Here is a 21,391-nt window from a genome sequence, read left to right as displayed (position 1 = left end):
AGTTTCTAATATAGAATTTTTTTTTTTGCCTTATTTGCTTAAGTTTACACAAATAATTACGGTTTTTCAGTACATATAATAATGTCCTAACACCAAAAAAAGGTTACTCTGCAATTACCAAGTTGGTTAAAAATTTGGTAAAGATATTACATATTTTTAGTTTATAGATTTTTTTCTAAAGAGCCGTTTTTTAAAATTGGTGATTTTTGGGTTGATTTAGATAATAATAAGATTATCCGTATTGAGTTTCACGACGTTGAATCTACCCTATCATAATTTGTGTCAACAAGTTTCGTTCTAATGTAGATTTTTTTTCTTTTTGCCTCACTTAAGTTTACAAATAATTAGGGTTTTTGCAATACATATAATAATGTTCTAACACACACAAAAAAAAAAGTTACTCTGCTATTTACCTAGATGTTGAAATATTTTGATATTTTAGTCCAAAGCTTAAGATTTGTTTTACAAAAAATTATGGATTTTGGATATATTTGGATAATAATAAGATTATCCGTATTGAGTTTCACGATGTTGAATCTACATTATCAAGACTAAATTGGATGTTTTCATCATGTATGATATAATCTATATTAAAAATATGTTAGTATATTTTATTATGTTATAAATGTTGGTTATAGAATTTATGCAAAATTAAGAAAATAAAACTAGAAAACTGTAATTATAGTATAATATATTTTATTAAAAAACGAATATATTACATTATAAAATTTTTAAAACATATATTACAATACTAAGAAAAACCAGTTACATATATGAATAAAAAGGATTTACTTAACTGCATCTGCCATAAAACTAAAAGAACCTTCACAGATGAATGTGGTGGCAACAAATACTCCTCCAGGTCTAAGAACACTGCTTGTCTCAGCAACCTAGACGAACCAAAGGGAACATAAACACATAATGTATTATTGTATGTGTTATCCCTTCAAATATATTGGCAACCATGAAAGAAGATTGTGCAAGCACAACGATAAGGTTTATATGTGTCCAAGCGTATTGCCCAAACTGATACTTATACGTCCTCTTCTTCAATGTAAGGATAAAGAGTGTTCACCAGCTGCTGTTGAAGTATGCGTCCACACAACATAGCCGTGAAGAAGAAGTGCCAATGCATAACCGAATTTTATAATAACTTGAATACTTTTACAACAACTAAATAATTGTAAGAAAACAAAAATCTCAAAATTTCAGTTTTGGATTTTATTAAAAACCGGCCAATGAAATTGCTTTTTTGCGTTTCCTAATTGGATTTGAGTTTGGTAATTAACATCTAACACCTAATTTGATTTGAATTTGGTAATAAACATCTAACACCTAATTGGATTTGGAATTGGTAATTAACATCTATAATACGGCTATAAATATAGATCATCAGCTCTAATTCCAAACTTTAAGAAAACAATTTTGTTTGTTTGAGATTTGTGCCACAACAAAACCCTCTGAAATAAACAAGTGCCACATGTCCACTAACGTGTCCTTTGTGTCCTGTCTCACCGCCGTGAAACAAAACCCTCTGAAGCGTAAACGCGACGACGAGATCACTGATGAGAAGCTCATTCTCATGATGGATATGCACAAAGAAAACGAGCATACCGAGCCGTCTCCTCCACCATCTTGGGAGCTTCTCTGTCTTGTTGGGCCTTACATGGAGCCTGAAACTCTAGCCGTAGCCTCTTGCGTCTCCACCACGTGGTCAAAGTGCTTCTCCTCAGAACATCTATGGAAGTCTCTACTAACCACACGTCATTCTCCTTTCTTCAAAGCCGTCACCAAGGATGAAACTAAGCCGGCCTGGCTATCGTACAAGCGCCTAACATCCGCAGCTGAATCTGCCTCAAAACGCCGCCGCAACAACAAACCCGCGGATCCCAAGATCTCTCTCTCCGATCTCGTATTCATCGTTCACGTCTCAGCTGGATCAATGGAAGCAGTAGTCGTGAAGCAGGGGAAGGATCTTGTGTTCAGCTCGAACGAGCGGTTCCAAATCGAAGCTGACGTTAGCGACTCGGGATTCACCGCTGATATGAAGGACGTGCGCATGTCGTGGAGCGTCGCGTTAAGTAACTACGAAAGAATCTTTCTAATATCGGAAACTGTCGTGAAGTCACTAGATACTAAGATTGGATGGTTTACCGATGAACTTCCGGCGACAAGAAACCGCTACAGCGACGGTAGCAAACTAGTGGGAGACGTGAAGCCAATTTTTAAAGAGGAGGTTCTTGATAAAGTTGTGTTCGCAATGGCAGATTCGTACAATTGGAAATCTCTGTTTGTTGACGATGTCTTGAGATATCTCCAATGTTTTCTTATCGACTAAGTGTGAGAATTGTTGAACAAGTAACCTAGAAGTTTCCAGTACAAGTTTCGTTTAATGTAGACTTTTTTCTTTTTTTCCTGGCTTAAGTTTACAAGTAATTAGGGTTTTTGCAATACATATAATGATGTTCTAACACAATAACAAAAAAAAAAAAGTTACTCTGCAATTTACCAAGATGGTGAAATATTTGGATATTTTAGTCTAAATCTTAAGATTTGTTTTACAAAAAATTGTGGATTTTGGATATATTTGGATAATAATAAGATTATCCGTATTGAGTTTCACAGCTAGGAAGACTAAACACGCTCGTACTGAGAACACGTGCAACTCTAACAGCTAGGAAGACGCCACATCACACACAACACAGAGTCTCTTCATCCCAACACAAAAATAGAAAAATTAAAATAAACATCTCAACTCTTCTTCATCCCACATAGATAGATAGGGTAAGCGATCTTTAAACATCTTTGCTTGATCTTTATATTTTATATTTTATTTGGTCATGTACTCCTAATCTTAAAATCTTTTGTGATAGTTCCTAGATTATCGGAGAATCAAATGGATCAAATTGCGGCGTCAGATGTCTCAAATGGTACAACTTTAGTCTCTTCTTTGGCTTCTCCCTTTTACTCAATTCTCTGCATATCATCTCAAGTCTTGTTGTAATGCCTAGACAGAATATGTTCTATTTGGGTTTTGTATCTGTTTTAACAAGTCTATTCAGTTAGTTACAATTTCTCGTTTATTACCCGTTGATAGGTGCAGGTAAAGTAAAAGAGCCGAGGGTAATATCTCCGGGAGGATCCAAGACCGAAGAGAGGCAAAGTCACGGTGTACTTACTAATCAGAATGATACGACGAGTCAAGATAGTAGAGATCAGCCACGTGGTGATGTGAACATGGAAGCTTCTATATCAGCAGAAGATGTGATTAGAGCTGGAGGTTTTGGTGCTAAAGACGACATTGGAAGCTTCCTTCCTGTGGCGAGTGACTCGACTGACTTTGAGGAATCAATACGCTCTGCACGCGACTATGAGGAAGCACAACCGGAGGTTCAAAGACCAGGTCTTGGCTGGCCTAAGGAGTAAAACTTTGCCTTGGTTGGTCGAATGCTTTTACAGTTCTTGTTAGGTTTTGTGGGATCAATTGTTGCGTGTGAATTGTGATGATGGCATAAGGTAGAGGACTCTTGGTTCAGTTGCTACATTTTTAGAAAGTTCTTTTGAGTTAAAAAAAGCATTCCATATATTTTAAGATCGTCGGTGACTTGAGAACCTCTGTTTCTTGCTCTGCTTATAACAACAAAACTTTTTTTAAAGGACTTATTAAAATTATAGTTTTGGAGAGATAGACAGATCCTCTGAAATTGTATCTTTTAACAGAACTTGTTTAAACGAATATAGATATTTCTTGGTATAATATATAACATTATATATTGATCAATTTATATGATAAGGCTTGGTAATAGTTGAGATCAGTTTGTTCAGAACAAAAATGTTGAGATCAATAACTCCCTGTCAACAAATAAAACTCTTATTTTATTGTGATTATCATACATTACCACAAAATGATTATTAATGTCATAATGTGATTATCTTCTTTTTTTTGACCAAATAAATTATGGATTGTATAAGTGGGACTGACTAATGGAAACTACCAATTATAGATCAATAATTCATATATATCATAATGTGACAATTACGTTTAGACCATTAGCTGGTGATCTAAGTGGGACGATTTAAAACCAATAAGAGAAAGATAAATGGAATCATCTTTCAATAAGTGGCTCAAGTTGAATAGACTCCACAATATCTTTTTTTAGCTCATATATCATCTAATACAATCTTCCAATGTCTTGTCTCTTAACTTTTTACGAATATAAATTTATAAATTTACAAGTTTTTTTACAGAATATAATATGATGTTCTTTCAAAGTGGCTAATCATAGCATAGCACTCAGCTACTTGGATATTACTTTGATGGCTCTTTTATTGGCAACCACTATACACTTATCAGATTTTTCGTCGCATTCGATTACTAATTTGGAAGCTGGTAGCGTATGAAAAAGTTGGTGAAAAAACGAGCATTAGAGAATTATGTGATCGTTATTAAAGAGAGGCGAGACATTTAACAAAAGAAAAGACAGAGTTAGCTCATCTCTTTTAATTAAAAACTCTTTAAGAAATCAAATAAACGACGATTTGACCACCCAATTTTAAAGCATAAAGATCATAAAAATGATCGACAAATATACACTAAGCTACAAGGGTATTGGTAACTCGAAATAGTAAGTTTTAAATAATCTATTAGCATAATTGATAATTGCTACATTATCTTTGAATACAAGGGTTAACAATGTAGATATACTCTAGTTGTCTTGTCTCTTCAGGTCACCAATATCGAATACTGCCCCTATTTATATCTCTACATCATAGACATAATAGACTTACACTCTCTTGTCACCAAACAAACAAAAAAACCACTTGCACTTTCTATTTCTTCTACATGGGGAAGGAGAGAAAATATATTTTGTTTTCTATATAACCCACAACGTTGATCTTCTCAGTCTCAGCTATCATCTTTGCTCTAATGGTGGTCGACATTTTCACAAGATTCTTCATCTTTTCACAGACACACGTGCGTATCTATGTCTATGTCTCCACAAATTTCTTCGTTTTTTTAACTAACTTTTTTTTTTTTGCTAAAGTGAAATTTCTCGGATCCGTCATATTGTGTTTAAGTTCACATATTATGTGTGTTTTCAGCTTAATTCATGTCTCCTTTGTTGGAAGTTTTATGTTGTTGATCCAATGGTGTTTTTAGGGCAAGTTCCTCAAGATCTCTTAAAATGTACCAGAAACATTCTTTGGAGAAATTTCCCGAAGCTTCTCTTTCCTTCCAAAGGTTCAAGAATATGGCAGAACGATGAGACTTGCCTATCAGAGGCATGAAAGAAACTAGTTGTACATGTTCCCGATCATCACCCTCCAAGCGTTTTGTATATACATTCAAGAACTGAACCCTTTTATTATTATTATTAACAAGCTGTAAATTTTAATTTCAATATTGAGATTCAAACAAATCACATTCCAAAATCATCCAAACACTTTGTATATACGCATATCTGTAAAGTGATAAGATCCTCAGAAACGTTTAGATAAAACAATTTTGAGCCATCAATATGAACTCCCACACAACCTCACACACACACACACACACAACACTTAACACTATATAGTTAACCTAATACTATGGCTCTTTCCTCAAAAAATGTTCATCAAACAGAGACGACAGAGACGCTCTGTCTGGTATTAGAAAGATTCAGTCCAACCCCAACCACTTGAATGTTGTTGAAACCCGCCGCCTCTGCTTCTCCCTCTCCCATTCCTCCATCGACAATCCTCAACTCGATCTCCTCCATATCGCACTTCTCCTCTCTTTCTCCACCCTCTGCTCTCTCTTCCTTGATCCCTACTGTTCTGGTTAAAGCTGTTGTTGTTGTTGTTCTTTAGATCCCAAGATTCGGTTTTGAAGCTGTTGTTGTTGTTCTGATCCCAAGATTCGGGTTTGAAGCTGTTTTTGTTGTTATTTAGATCCCAAGATTCGATTTTGAAGTTCCTGTTGTTGTTGTTGTTCTGATCCCAAGATTCAGTGTTCTCCTTTATCCCCCAAGAATCATCATTCCATCCATCACATTTCTGATCATCCCATGAGTTTTCAGGTTTACCAATTCCAACATTATCCTCATTAATCCCTTCAGCATCTCCCCAACCAGTTCCCCAACCGAGCCCACCACACTGTCCAGACAAGACCAAAGCATCAAGAATCACAACATTCTCTTTTTCATCATCTGGTATAAGGTCTGGACCACGTTCAAGGTCAAGAATCAGCTCAACGTCAACTTCAGCATCCCAATCAATAACATCAATATAGACATCAGGATCAGGCAAAGATAAGCCACAAGTAAAACCATTAATCTCAGCATAGAAACGGGATTTAGCGTTATTGAATGCTTCTTCACCAGCTGAGTCATCCCATTGGACCACTCTATCGTATAAGTGCATAAACCGCTTCGCCTCTAAAACTTTCCACCACGGAACCGAACCAATCACAGCACAGAAATCTTTCTCCCACGCCGGAACAGAGAGTTTGCAATTACCTGCAAGAAAACATAAGAATATGAGAGTTAAAAACTCCGATCATAGTCCAAACCAAATCATAGTACATGCAGGAATTGGGAATTCACAAACCTAACAAAGAAGAAGTCAATTAGTATTACGGATTCTCTAAATCCACTAACCTAGAGTACATCAAAGAGTTTAGAACCGAAACTGATGAACAAACACAAAACCCTAATCAAGAACACAGCCAGATACAGAATCCGAGGAAAACCCAGTTTCGTTTATGAGAAACCCATCAAAAAGAAATCAAATTTAGACGAAATATTACAAAATCGAAGAACAGAATCAATCAATTTTATTAAAAAAAACAGAGAGAGAAGAGAACAGAGTCATACCAAGAGGCGGCTTAGAAGAAGATATCGTCGTCATCGTCGTCGCTCGTTGATGAATATAATTATGATTAGAATTGTTGTTGTTGTTGTATCTGGGTTTTTGTTTTCTCCAATTACTAGTACCCATAATGACCAGACAAAGATTGGATTTTTTTTTACGAAGAAGACAAAGGAAAGTAACAAACACCTTCCAAATCAGGATGCTTTAATGAAACCCAAATCCCTAAAAATTCAATGAGAATGAGAGAGGAGAAAACTTCGAAGAAATCTCAGAGAAGACAAAAAAAGATGTTTCCTTTAGATCACCGAAACAGAAGAATGGAGAAAATAAAAATCCCAACTTTGATTTATATAAGTAAACACCTTCGGTTTCCTCAAGATATTTCCTTTTTCATTCCTTATTTTTAATATATATATATATTTTTTTTTCAGGTGAAAAAATTGAAAATAAATGCTTATTTCCTTTAAAATAAACGTTTTTTTTGAAAATAAACGTTTTTTTGGGTTATATAGAAGATATTATTTTTTATCTGTTGCCTCATTTAGCCTGATTCTAAAATAAATGGTAATGATTTTTTTCATAACGAATAAATATCTTTATTTTCTATTAATGTTTCAGGAAATAGTCTAACCGTCTTGGTGATGGTGGCCTTATTAAATTGATTTCATCTTTTTTAATTAACATTTATAAGTAAATCGAGTTGGTCAATATACAATGGGACATATTACACTTTACTCCCTCTGTATCATAATAGATGATGTTTTAGGATTTTTACATAAATCAAGAAAAACATTTATTATTTAACAATAAGTATATTATTATTTTCTAATAATATATTTTTATAATTATTAACCAATAATATTTCATCAAACTCTTAAATTTTCATTTAATGATTCTTGAACTTTGCAATTTCTTAGCATTAATTGATAAAAGTATATAGAAAATCATCTATTCTGATACAAAATAAAATCCTACAACATTATCTATTCTGATACAGAGGGAGTATTATTTTGATTTAGATAGACGTTGGGAAAAGAAAAAGAAAAAAAACAATTAATAAATTGAATCTTTTGATGTTCATTCATTTAATCAGTCTCCATAATTTTCATTAATCACTAACCCTCTTGTTGAGGAAGAGGATTAGAACTATATGGGCTTAACGCTAAATTTAAGGCCCAACTGTTTGTGCGTAACAATCATACGAAAGGATTATGTCCCAAATCAGAATAAATAATGGGATTAAGATTATTAACCCCAAAATTCAAAAACCCTTTTGTTAAAAATCCCTACATCTTGAAAAATACCTTCGAATTCCTAGTTCGCAATTTGTCCATGGACGAATTTGCCATCAAAGTAATTTTCTGCTTCAACCTCTGTGTCTCTCCCTACTAATGGAGCTTATCAAGATAATTTTTGTCTAAAATGCCAATATTATTTACATATATTGTTCAGTAGATGATGACGTCTTGCTTCTATGATAATTGTTTCTCAAGCACGTACAGCTATAATATTTCTTGAAGAAAAAAACAGATCAGTGACTTATACAATATTAATATGGATACAAAGACCATGTCAAATATTATTTGTCCAAAGAAATAATGGGCTCTTATATATTGGTACGTTTTCTTTCGTGAATTTCGTGCACCAACATATCTAGCATCTTCTCATATCATTTATGCATGTATGACTAAAACTATATTATTCAGTCGTCATAGTTGTATAATCAAATTTGTATATATACAAATTTAAAAGTCGAGTCAACCAACTAAACTGATCTGTTATTGGTTAAGAAGCCAGCCTACTAGTTGATGTTAGGGCAAGTCCATCAAAGGATGTAAAGAATATCTTAAGAGTTGCTTAAGTAAAAAAATAAATCATATTTATGAAAAAAAACAAATTTACCTTAGTGATCGATCCTTATGTTAGATGTTTTATGATCACTAAGGATCGAGGGTGTGTCGACACCTGATTGGCCGGAGAGAAAAATGATTTTTTTTTCTTTTTTTCTCTCCTTTGCGTCGCTCTCTCTCTCTCTCTTTCTCAGTTTGCTTCGATTTCTCCGATTTCTTCTTCTATCATCTTTGGTTCGATTTCTCCGATTTATCCGATTTCTTCTTCTATCATCTTTGGTTCTGCTCGCTCCACCGCGTCACGTAGGCCTGGGCATTCGGTTAACCATTCGGTTTCGGTTCGGTTGTATTCGGTTTCGGTTATTTTGGATATAGTAATATAGTAACCATTTGGATATTTTTGAAATTTCGGTTCGGTTCGGTTCGGTTTCTTTCGGTTCGGTTTCGGTTTGGTTATTTAAATAAATAACCATAACTAACATAAATTATATTAACATTAACCAAATAAACCAAATATAACCAAAACTAACCGAATATAACCAAAATTAACCAAATATACAATAACAAAAATACAAAAAAGGGAAAAATATGGATTCAATTTTACAAAATAGTATTTAACTTTGTAAATTCAAAATAATAACATTTACATATATTGATTATTTAAAATATTTAATTGTTTTGAATCTAGAAATAATTTATATTTTAAGTTTATTTTATAGTTTTGCATAATATTAAGTATATAATATTTGATATCTTCTAGGTTTTCGGATATTTCGGTTAACCATTTAATTGTCGGTTCGGTTCGGTTCGGTTTCAGTTAGTTTGGATATAGATTTTTACTAACCATTCGGGTATTTGAAGAATTTCGGTTCGGTTCGGTTTGGTTTTTTNGTAAAAAAATAAATCATATTTATGAAAAAAAACAAATTTACCTTAGTGATCGATCCTTATGTTAGATGTTTTATGATCACTAAAGATCGAGGGTGTGTCGACACCTGATTGGCCAGAGAGAAAAATGATTTTTTTCTTTTTCTTTTTTTCTCTCCTTTGCGTCGCTCTCTCTCTCTCTTTCTCAGTTTGCTTCGATTTCTCCGATTTCTTCTTCTATCATCTTTGGTTCGATTTCTCCGATTTATCCGATTTCTTCTTCTATCATCTTTGGTTCTGCTCGCTCCACCGCGTCACGCATCACCAAACACGTCTTCACCACCTCCGGAGCCACCGCTCCTTCTCCTTCTTACCTCCTCTCCCGTCGTTTCACCGCAGCGATCTCCCATGCCGTTGGATTGGTCTCTTCCTTGAATCGTTTTACAACGGTTCAAACTCGCATGGACAGGTCCGGTGTATCGTACTCTCCGCTCAAATCCGGCTCCAATTTCAGCGATTTTAGTGATTCGATCTGTTCATCATATCTGTATTATAGATTGTTAAGAACCTCAAATTTAACAACCTTCAATGGACCCATGAAATATCTAAGTTTCTTAAGAAGTTCTTAATTTTATTTTTTTCAAAAATTAAGAATAAGATATGTTTTAAGATACTTTGTTTAAATCTTTTGATGGCAATGCCCTTAGAGAGAGCATTTTCCAAAAGTCCTAAGAGAGAGCCTTCTCCTTCTCCTTCTTCATCTTCATCTTCAACTTCATCTCCTTTTTCTTCTTCTTCTCCATCTGCATCTTTAGTAAAACACCTAGAGAATAAACAACGAAACTACTAATGAGAGAGGGTTTTAATTTTGTTAACAAGAAGATAGTTCTAAGAAGAAAGAGCAAGAACATGTACTTTCGGGCTCGCCAACAGAATAGGTTCTAGGGTCACGGGGTCGGGACAAAAGAGGTTCAACAACAAGAGTCATATTACCCATGTTAGATCCATTTAGTTCCAGCTTCTTCTCTAGAGATCCTTCTCCTTCAAGGTGAATGTAAGCACAACTGTAAAATTCGACAGAGACAGAGACTTTTGTTAGAATTCAATAACTATATATTGAGAGTTGCATTGGGAAAAAAACTAAAAAAAATGTAGGAAGAAAGAAGCGACAGACTTAGAGACAGAGAGAACATCAATTGTCCAGACATGTCCACATGAAGAGAAATGTCTACAGAGCGCCATCTTGAGATCAATATCAGGAAGGGAAGTGTCATACCCGGTAACGCGGACCCTAATTAATATCGATTCATTGAAGGAGAGAAATATAACCAAATTAGTAACACGACAAAAGGATCTAGCGATTACATCCTAAAAAAAAAAAATTGATTGCAGAAGATAATATATTTTTCAAAAATTTACGTGTAATGTTCTATCCAAGTCGAGGGATTAACATGGAGCAATGACGGCAAGGTTGCAGGCTTAACGATTGCAGTAGATCGTCCCAAGTCAGTTCCATTAAGTTTCAACGCCTTTTCTTCGGCAGCTCCCCCAGCGAACCTCACGAAGGCAACACTGATGCAATTTGAGGTTATAATTAAAAAAAAAAAACAAAAAAAGTATTTTGAGAGAGAGAGAGCTCTGGATTGGAAGGAAGATAATTAATAAGAAAGCCACAAATAAAAGAAAGAAAGGAAAGGTAACTCTTGAGGATACCCCTAGCATAGTCTCTGCCAACAGCACAAAATAAGAAGAAGCCACAAATAAAAGAAAGTAAAGGAAAGAAAGAAGCCACAAATAAAAGAAAGAAAGGAAAGGTACCTCTTGAGGAAACCCGTAGCAAAGTCTCTGGGAACATAACAAAGTAAGATCTCTCCACAAGAAGAGAAATGTTTTGCCAACGCGAGCTCGACATAATACTCTGGCAGCGAAGTGTCATAACCCTCAACGGAAACCGTCGTGAAAGTGTAACTGCTAATTGTTCAACAATTTGATTTTGATTGCATGCAGGTGGAGATAATATACTATATACCAACACAGAGAACAACAACCAAAATAAAAATAAAAAATCCCAAAATAAAAAAAAAGTAAATAATAATAATGAATTTTACCCGGGATTTGGAGCGTGTGCAACACTGTCGTTCAAATCCAGCACTTTCAGAGCCTAAAAAGGTACAAAAGATCTAATCAGAAATTCTTCTACTCACTTCATAAGTCATAATACTTTTCTTACATACGAAAACCATTACTTAATTAATAAATAGAGAAGCAGAGAGGTTAGTCAAAAAGTGCGAAGAAGAAGAAGAAGGAGAAGAAGATTACTTTAATGGCGGATTCTTCCAATGTGATTACGTTGACAAGAGCGACTACTTCTACCTAGGGTTCCAAAGATTTTTTTAATCTAGCGATTTAGGTTGTCGTTAATTAATAATAAATAGAGAAGCAGAGGTTATTGTTGTTGTTAATTCTCTTATTTATTCAGGTCATGAACAAATGGTTACGGTTGGGCCTTTAATTTAGTTCAGGCCTGCAGTAAGCCCATAGAGTCCTAATCTTCTTCTTATTCATTTACCCAAGACTGAGAGGGTTTTAAACATTAAAAAAACATATTTCTAGAGCCGCCGGTGAAATTTCTGTTCAATCTATATGAACCCCTTTTTATATGGTTTTTTTTTGGCAAAATAAAAATGTTTTAAAATATTGGAATTCAATATTGTAAAGTGTCGGTATAAATAATGAGCCATTTTAAAAAATACATTTTTCTTATATCACTTCTGAAAAATAATTTTTCATGTTATCAATTTTCAAAAACATCTATTTTCTATGTATAAAATGATTAAATTCTAAGACCTAAACTCCAAATATTAAACTTTGTTCATCAAAATTATATCATTTTTGTAAAATAGAAAATTCAAACCTAAAAAAACCTAAAAATTAATTTAACATATTGGCCATTTTAGCCTTACGGCCCGTATAAACCCTAATCTCCGGATGTAAACCATTAAAAGATAAATTCATCAGTCTCTCGCCGTAATTCATCAATGCAGTCACGCTGTCATTTTAAACCATAATTTTCTGGATCTACATAAAGATTATTTTTCTAGCTTTCTCATCATCATTCTTTATTTTGTTTCATCTGACTTAATACTGGATTGATAGGATTTATACTCGTTATCGATTGGATTTACAGAACTTATACTCATTTTTACTGAAGACCAAGGATATAATACGAATAGCCAGACCTAGTTAAATTAGATGTTTTTTTATATCCAGGTTTACATAATCATAACTGGATATTTTTCTGTTTCTCTTAACCAATAACTAAATACTAGTACAAATTTTGGTTAGTTTTTTACTCAAGGGGAGATAATACAAGAAAATCACCCTGGGCGTTCGGCCAATTCGGGTTCTTCGGGTCGAGTTGTTCGGTTAGCCCAATATTCGGTTATTGAAAATTTTCACCGAATAGACCCGAAATTGAATTCGGTTCGGGTCGGTCGGTAGTCGGGTTAAACAGGTCGGTTATCTGATTTTATTTGTCTTCCGAAGACAACCGAAACCTATAGCAAATTCGGTTTATATAACCCGAATAAGACATTTTCTTAAGTACAACCATACATAAGCTGTTAAGTTTCTGTACTGGTAGCTTAAAGCTGTGTTGTGAGCTTAAAGCTACTAGTACAAACCAGTACAGACCATTACACACAATTACAGAAGCTGGTAAGCTAGTTTAATAACAAACCATTACATCAAGTCATCAAAAAAAGGTTGTTAATCTGCATCTAAAGGTTCTCAAAAGGGCGGCTTAAAGGTCAGTTATGTTACGGCTGCTTTCCGCGTCAAAAGGGACAAAAACACAGCTTCAAAGTATGTACTATCCGATCCATAGTTAAGGCTGCTTTCCGCATCAAAAAGGACAAAAGTGCAGCTTCCTACCTACCTATGAACATCATAAGAAAGACTTGACAATATAAATCAAAAACAGAATCAAAACTTGACAATATATAAAGTTTAGGAGAACCAAATCATACCTGCCATGATATGAAGAATCATGGAATTGCAACCATTGAATTTCGAGAATCTACACAAGAAAACAAAAGGGAAGAGATTAGTTATAGACTTATAGTTATGAAAAGATTTGAAATGATTAATAAAGAGTAAAAAGAAATGATAAACTTACCAAGAGACTCAAAAAATTCAACTTCTTCCAACATTTGGGCCAAGTTTGCTACTGCTGCTTCAACTTTATAAGAACACTTTAACCATTGTTGGGTGCACAACAAAACCTCAACCATGTAAGGAGTTAAAGAACTCCGATACGAATCCAACACCCTCCCACTCGTACTAAAGGCTGACTCTGAAGCAACAGATGAGGCTTGAATGGCTAGAACATCTCTAGCCATTTCTGACAAGATTGGAAACTTACAGCAATTACGCCTCCACCAACTGAGAATATCGAAAGACATCCCCAACTTGTTTTCTACTCTTGGCTCAGGTTTTTCTGTTAGATACATTTGCAACTCATTGCAGCTATCTTCACTACTACTCAATCCAACCACCTTATGAAATATTGCTAGCATCCCCTCACAATCATCTTCATCATCTGAAATCTCAAAGTTTTCAGGTCGTACTTGCGAATCTGTAAAATCTTCGCTGTCTTCTGGTTTGCTCAGCTTGAAACTGTAATGATCATACAGTTTCGAGAGTACGCTTGAAACTTTGGCGTTGAGGTGCCTACTCTCTATGGTGTCCTTACCATACAACTGATCAAAGCAAAGGGAAGCAAACTTCATCTTGTTTCTAGGATCGAATACACTGGCCACAATCACTAAAGGGTTCATGTTGTTTAGTCCATCCCAATACTTCTCAAACTTATCTCTCATGACATGAGCTTGCTTTCTGATCTCCTCGTCAGGACTGGTACACTTACTCATCAGATTCCTCTCAATGTCAACAATTTCATTGTAACATAAAGAGGAAGTTACTGAATTAGAAGCACTGAATGTCAGAGTACACCGGTAAAATATTTTCAGAAACTTCACTAACCGTGATATTTCCTCCCAGTCAGAAGAAGTTGGTGGCCCAACTCGTTTCATCTTTGTCTTCTCATCCTCTTCTTCAAAGTAATCACAATACAACTTATCCTCAGCTTCCATCTTTTCAAAAGCCACCCTCAGCTTCAAAGCAGAATTCAACATCAGATATGTTGAGTTCCAGCGTGTGACAACATCTAATGGTAAACTGCCTCTACACAACTTTCCTGTGTCACATCTCAATGCAAAAGATTTAAGCCTAGTGAAAGATGACCGGACATACTTCACCGCATTCCTAACAGCAACAACATGATGCTTTGCTTTCTTCAAACCATCTCCAACAATCAGATTGAGGATATGTGCACAGCAACGCATATGTAAATACTCACCATCTGCAACTAATGATTCTCCTCCTCTCAGCCGTAATGCATCCTTCAAAGTATCTAAAGCCTTGTCGTTGTTCTTTGCATTATCAACAGTAACCGTAAATACCTTCTCAATACCCCAATCATCTAAGCAGTCCATCAACTGTCCAGCAATGGTATCTCCTTTATGATCGGTGATTGGTTTGAAGCTAAGGATTCTCTTCTGCAACTCCCACTCAGTATTGATCCAGTGACCTGTGATCACCATGTAGCTGTAGGAAGTTGTAGGACATGTCCATATATCTGTCGTCAGTGAAACCCTTTGTTTCTCTACCGCAAACAAGTGCTTCAAGGCTGCCTTCTCTTCCAGATACATCCCAACAATGTCTTTACTACAAGTCCTTCTAGAAAATGGCTTATACATCGGCAAGATGTTGAAGCAAAACCGCTTCCAACCCTCAGATTCCACAAATGACAAAGGCAACTCATTGACAACTACCATCTCATTAACTGATTTCCTAAACAGATGTGGATCATAGTTAATCACCTTCAAGTTCCCCTTGTTATCACTACTTAGAACCTGCTGCTTCTCTTTTTCAACCCAATCCTTGTACTGTTTGCATCTAGCAATATGAGCTATCATTGGTCTAGTACCCACTGTCTTTGAATCACAAGCAATCTCTGCTCCACAATACTTACAGTAGCTCTTAGTAGATTCTTCATCTCTTTGAATGAAATGTTCCCAAACTGGAGCTCTCTTTGCATACTTCTTCCGTGGCTTGGGTGGCTTATCAGCACCAGAGGGAGGTCTCGGACGTTTCTTCCTAGTTTCAACATTTGTGCCATGTTGTTCAGGTTGAAGTGTAGGTTCCCTCTCGTTGTACTCGTCAGACATCTACAAATTCATTACACAAAGCCTCACATTAGCTCAGCTTCATATTCGAGTATTCAACATTTGAAGTTTACAGTTAAACCAAACTTAACCTAGATAGTCAAATGTCCCAATATCGATTCAACTTAACTACTAAAACCAGTAAACCACACTAACGCTAAACGAATCAAACAAATTACAGGAACCCTAAACAAAGTATAACAAAACAATTCGATTTCATAAATTTAGCATTTATGTTTCAATTTCTCTTCACATATTTTTGACTCCCAAACAGATTAATAAAGAATCAAACAAATTACAAAAACCCTAAACAAAGTATAACAAAACAATTGAAACCTAAACCCTAAATTTATGAAATCGATTTCATAAATTTAGGGTTTAGGTTTCAATTTCTCTTCACATATTTTCGACTCCCAAACAGATTAATAAAGAATCAAACAAATTACAAGAACCCTAAACAAAGTATAACAAAACAATTGAAACCTAAACCCTAAATTTATGAAATCGAATTCAATTTCATAAATTTAGGGTTTAGGTTTCAATTTCTCTACACATATTTTAGATTCCAAAACAGAAATAATCAAATAAAGAATCAAATAAATCCTAGAAGAACAGAGAAAGATGAAACAAAGATCTGACCTCTATGGATGCGGTTAATTGAGGTTGAAATCAGCGAGTTTAAGACTAAGAAGATGTAAAATTGAAGAAGGAGAAGAGACACAATGAGAAAATTGATCGGAAAAGATGGCTGAACTGATGAAGTGAACTGTTACAACTTTGTCGGAATCACCATTGTCGGGATCGAATGAGGCAGAGATGAAGGAGACAAAGTGAAACACGGGTTAAACTTAGGGTTAGGTTCTTTATATATGGTTCCGGTATAGTTATGGATAAACCGATCGGTCCGATTACCGAACCGAATCGAACCGATAGCCGAATCACCAAATCAATTGCGCCGTTCGGTTTGACAAGATCACTTCGGTTCTCGCCGATAACCGTAAAAGTCGGGTTAATCGGTTCGGTTTGAACGGTTTCTGCCGTTAACCCAGGGCGACAAGAAAATATAACGGAAACAAAACAAAACTGAGTGGTTCAAATTTGCTGTCTTACAAACGATTAAAATTCCTTACAAATTGATTGAGCTAAACGCCTAAACGGCTAAACCAAACGAAATCATACCAAACATAATAATAGTAATATAAAAAATTCCAATAGAATTATGAATTTCCCATCGAACCGAACCAAAAAATATGTTCTTAATAATCCGGTTCAATTATAAATTAAATCCGGTTAAGAGAAGGTGATGTGTTCGGATCTGGGATCCGGGTCGAGTCCGGGTAAGGTCCAAGAATATTGAATGTTGAGTTCTATAACAGACGTGTTTGTTTATTTTGGTCAGTTGTTTTTGGAGAATCAAGAAAAGTTTTACGCTGAAGCTGACAAAAACAATTGGAAGGCAATTGCAGAACTCATACCAATCTGAACCCTCTCAGTCGGTCAGTCAAACTGAGTTTACTTTGCTCAGCCTCACCAGGATAAAAACCTGAACTCCAAACTCCAAGTATTTGCTTGAATCAGTGAACCAGTAAATAGACAAGCACATCACAAATTGTATGTTTGTTTGTTTTTTTTTTAGTTTTATTTACAATGTTTTATTGTTTCATAAAAATTTGGTATTGTATTTTGAATTTTAGTAAAAGTTTTATAAGTTTGAAATTTAAATGTTTTTTTATAAGTTTTTATAATTATAATATGTTTAAGAATATTATATTATTAAATCTTAAGATCTTACATATGTTTTCCCTATAACTAACTTTTTAGCAAAAGATCTTAGCTATTGATCTTAGATTATTTTTCTAATTTATTTAATCTAAGAACACAAAAAAGTGTTGTGCCTATAAAGATGCCCTAATGTAGTCGTGTCTCTGATTTTAGGCATTTATACACTTTTGTCCTCCGCGTTGCAACCTTCTGCTTCAATCGTCATCGTCATCGTCATCGTCATCGTCAGGTCTTTTCATCTCTCTCTCCCTCTTTCCGATTTCTTGACGTAATTTGAAGTATATGTCTCTATCAAAGTTTCGATTTTTTCTCCCCAATCGTTTCCTGATCTCATAAAAAACGTAACTTTGAAAGCTTAGGGTTTCAGAAATCTCTGCCAAATTCTCCGACTTTTGAACTTTTTCCGCGTGGGTATACCCAAAAATATCATCTTTGTTGAATTTTCAGTGCGTATTGTTTGATTCTCTTTGTGATCTGTATAAATCTACTAGCTTTTTGTGCTTTTGGTGTCTTTACTGTTCTTGTGATATCTCTGTTGTGTGTGTTATGAAAATTGAGTTGGATTCTCTTACTGATGATCAAAGAAAACAGTTTGTCTGCAATGTCTTGTTCAACCAGGTTGAAAACCAATTTGGGGATGAGGTCTGATTTGAGTACTCATGAGGTTCTTAACAGTAACGATGCTATGTGTGAGGTTCTTCTCCTGCTTCCACCGGAAACAATCTACCAGCTCATCTTGGTCTCCAAGAGATGGCTTCAGATTATCTCCAGCCCATACTTCCGTCACACTTACTTAACCAAGTGGAAACCTACCTTTCAACTCATTGGCTTCTTCGTCTGCAGCTCTATGTACCTTGGAAGACGCCAAGAAGGTGTTCGTCGTCCTCGAGCTGAGCCATCCCTTCCTTTGCTCTCAACCAGCAGTATTGGTGATGAAATCGAATCCTCTGGTGTTCTGAAGAAGCTTGGTTACTACATCGACTCTTCAAACGGTCTTTTACTTTGTGGCCGCCATCCAAAAGCTTACTACTTGTGGGATTTGAGTACACAGAAGCAGCAGCAACTTCCACGTCCTAGAGTTCATTTCGAGGAACTTTGTATGTCTTTGGTCACTGAGGATTGTCCTGATAAAGGGTTAAGCTACAAGGTGATCAGGGCTGAGTGTTTAGGCTTTACTGATAACAGTACAAAGGTCAGGGTAGAGACTTTTTCCTCGAAGACTACTACCTGGAGCTACTCAGAGCTTACTTGTCCTGAGCCTATATCTCTCAGTTCGTGGACTCCAGGGAGAGTGATCAACGGAGTTGTTTATTGGCATGCCACAGGAGGTAAAATTGCCATCTATGACTCGAACAGTGAGGAGAAGCGGATCGATGTGGTAAAGCTTCCGAAGACATATGACTATGATGAACAGGTTCTGGGTGAAACCGCTGATGGGTGTTTACAATACGGATGGAGCACTAAGTCGGTAATGGAGGTGTGGAAGCTTGAAAAGATAGACAATGTGCTTCAGTGGAACCTTCTGTTTAAGCTAAACTTCAAGACGATGTGGAGGAAGAACCCAACAGAAGCTACAAGATTCAACACTCGGACTAAAGAAACACAGCTGCTCGCGTTCCTCAATCAGAAGTCGGATTCGGTTTACATCAGATGTGATACACAAATTTTCGTCTACGACAGAGAGACTCAAAGGGTCGAAGTAGTTCAGTACCAAGGACGTAAGTCGGCATTCGTTTGGGAGTTCTGCAAAGTCGTGCCTTACTTTCGCCGCACTTGGCCTTCTTCTCCTCTGTTTGAAAACAATACCATGATGATCGACACTCCTCAATGCAACGCCTCTTCCGCAGGAACTAACTAAGTAGTATTATGCTATTATATCAGTCCGTGTGTAGGCCATTGGACTACCGTTTATGTTTTTGGGGCTGATTTTTTTGGTTTGACCATTGATGAACCTCTCATGGTTTTGATGTATATCTCATGTTTGTGTCATTAAAGGTCAATTGACTCTGCTGTTAGCGTTTTCCTTTAGGATCTTCGTTTTGTGGTCGACTCAGTTTTTAAGATAATCATGATGGTGATTTTCACATATAGAACAGAGATTCGATCATATTCCAAAATCAATTTACTCATACCAATAATCAGTATCACTTGTATTTTTGTTCTTAAGTTTCAGGTTGATCCAAATCATTTGAATATTATAAGTTGCCTTAATGGGTCACTTGGATGATGAGTAGGTTGTGTTGTGGAGAATGTCCACATTCTTTGAAATGTAGTAATGACGAATGTGTGTTTTTTCAATTCAAAAAGAATAACTATAATGTTTTTATAAAGTCATGTAAGTGATCTAAGAAACAGATCATAGCTTCTCTCTATGTAATCTTAGGTACAGATAATACTTTATGATCTCATTATTGGTACATTGATTTGTTTTCTATTTTCTTTTTGCTTGCAACCTTTTTCCTCCCTTGGTAAAGCAATAAGCTTAGCTTTTTTGATAATATGAGGTCTTGTGAATGATTAAGATAAATCATGTTGAGAAAAACCATAGTATGAACGATAAAGTATAAACTTATTGATTTGAATAGTATATGCACGAATAGTTCTAATTTCAAGTGAAATTACATTATAAAATTTGAAGCATAATACTACATTCTAAAAAACTAATGGAGGAAAATAATATTGGATTTGATGAAGAAAAAAAAAAAAAAAAAGTGTTGAAAGAAAGAGTGGTGGGACTGTATTAACAACGCAAAAGGATCTTTAAACCGTGTTGAGAAACTCAAATCGATTATTTTAAAGGCTAAACCCAAACCTATAGGTCGCTCTATAGCTCACATGGCTCATCATTGTTTCAATGACATGATAGCTAAAGTTGTAATGATCTACTCAACAACGAATTTTGGTCTATATGGACCACCATCAACTAATTTTAATTGATATTTCATCTGATAACTAGATATGTGATAAATTGAGCTCATTATTATGGAACTTTTAAAGTTATTGAATAATTCATACACGTTAAGAGTTTTTACCAAGTTTCGATGATAGACATGAAAGATAAAAACATTAGAATAAAAATCAAACTATTAGAAATCTAGAATTCAATTTCTTTAGTTCTGTAAAGTTTAGTAGTTTGTATAAATCTTAGTATTGTATAGACTAGAAAATTTTGTTGCTACTATTATTTCTACATTGATCAGTCGTCGAAAAGAAAGGAAAAAAAATATCAATAAGTGTTTAGTGCATTTTAGTATTCTCAACTCAACATAAATACCCTTAAAGTACAAGAAAATCAAACCAAAATGTAGTTCTTGATTTTAAATCTACAAAGTTAGATGTATTTATTTTTCTTTCTCTATTAATGATTAAACTGTACTATATCACTCATTGATGTCATTATTTTCTTTTTCTCTCAAAGCTATAATATCACGAGTCCATTGTATATATGTTTCATGCGATATAATAATTAACATTAAAATATGATATGTTCTACTTTTTTAACATATATCTTTACATAATTTCTTATATGTATCTTGTAAGCATAGATACGTTGACAAGCCACATGTTCGTTCTTTTATCACAAGCCAAAAGCGGCAAGAAAGAAAGAAGAAAAGAATTGAACAAGAAGCAATTGAATAAGGGGTATAATATTTTTGAAGGTGGACCAATTTGAAGTGATTGGTTAAGAAGCAAAAGAAAGAAAAAAAAAAAGCAGAGTTAGGGGTTTGAACAAGTCAGTAATCATAGATAGTG

The 21,391-nt window shown here is 35.0% G+C and overlaps 4 protein-coding genes across 5 annotated transcripts; 3 read left to right on the top strand and 1 right to left on the bottom strand.

Moving 5' to 3' along the window:
* On the top strand, positions 1,441–2,453 carry LOC104768588 (probable F-box protein At5g04010). Its single transcript, XM_010492591.2, has one exon. The coding sequence runs from the start codon at positions 1,481–1,483 to the stop codon at positions 2,336–2,338; it is 858 nt and encodes a 285-aa protein (XP_010490893.1). The 5' UTR covers positions 1,441–1,480; the 3' UTR covers positions 2,339–2,453.
* On the top strand, positions 2,580–3,614 carry LOC104768590. 2 transcript variants are annotated; one of them, XM_010492593.2, is made up of 3 exons: positions 2,580–2,784; positions 2,874–2,930; positions 3,098–3,614. In XM_010492593.2, the coding sequence occupies exons 2-3, from the start codon at positions 2,897–2,899 to the stop codon at positions 3,424–3,426; spliced, it is 363 nt and encodes a 120-aa protein (XP_010490895.1). In that variant the 5' UTR covers positions 2,580–2,784; positions 2,874–2,896; the 3' UTR covers positions 3,427–3,614. The 2 variants fall into 2 exon arrangements, with proteins under 2 accessions (XP_010490895.1, XP_010490894.1); XM_010492592.2 differs by lacking the exon at positions 2,580–2,784 and having other exon boundaries at positions 2,791–2,930.
* LOC104768586 (FK506-binding protein 5-like) lies at positions 5,434–7,205 on the bottom strand. The gene is made up of 2 exons (XM_010492589.2): positions 6,855–7,205; positions 5,434–6,497 (listed from the first exon to the last, which is right to left on the bottom strand). Exons 1-2 carry the CDS (start codon positions 6,976–6,978, stop codon positions 5,650–5,652), a joined length of 972 nt encoding a protein of 323 aa, XP_010490891.1. The 5' UTR covers positions 6,979–7,205; the 3' UTR covers positions 5,434–5,649.
* Positions 17,764–19,724, top strand: LOC104768585 (F-box protein At5g03970-like). The gene is made up of 2 exons (XM_010492588.1): positions 17,764–17,867; positions 18,230–19,724. Exon 2 carries the CDS (start codon positions 18,240–18,242, stop codon positions 19,494–19,496), a length of 1,257 nt encoding a protein of 418 aa, XP_010490890.1. The 5' UTR covers positions 17,764–17,867; positions 18,230–18,239; the 3' UTR covers positions 19,497–19,724.

Source organism: Camelina sativa, chromosome 20 (genome assembly GCF_000633955.1).
Source record: "Camelina sativa cultivar DH55 chromosome 20, Cs, whole genome shotgun sequence".
In the NCBI taxonomy this organism is placed as follows: Eukaryota; Viridiplantae; Streptophyta; class Magnoliopsida; order Brassicales; family Brassicaceae; genus Camelina; species Camelina sativa.
This window is presented reverse-complemented; position numbering and strand designations above follow the sequence as displayed.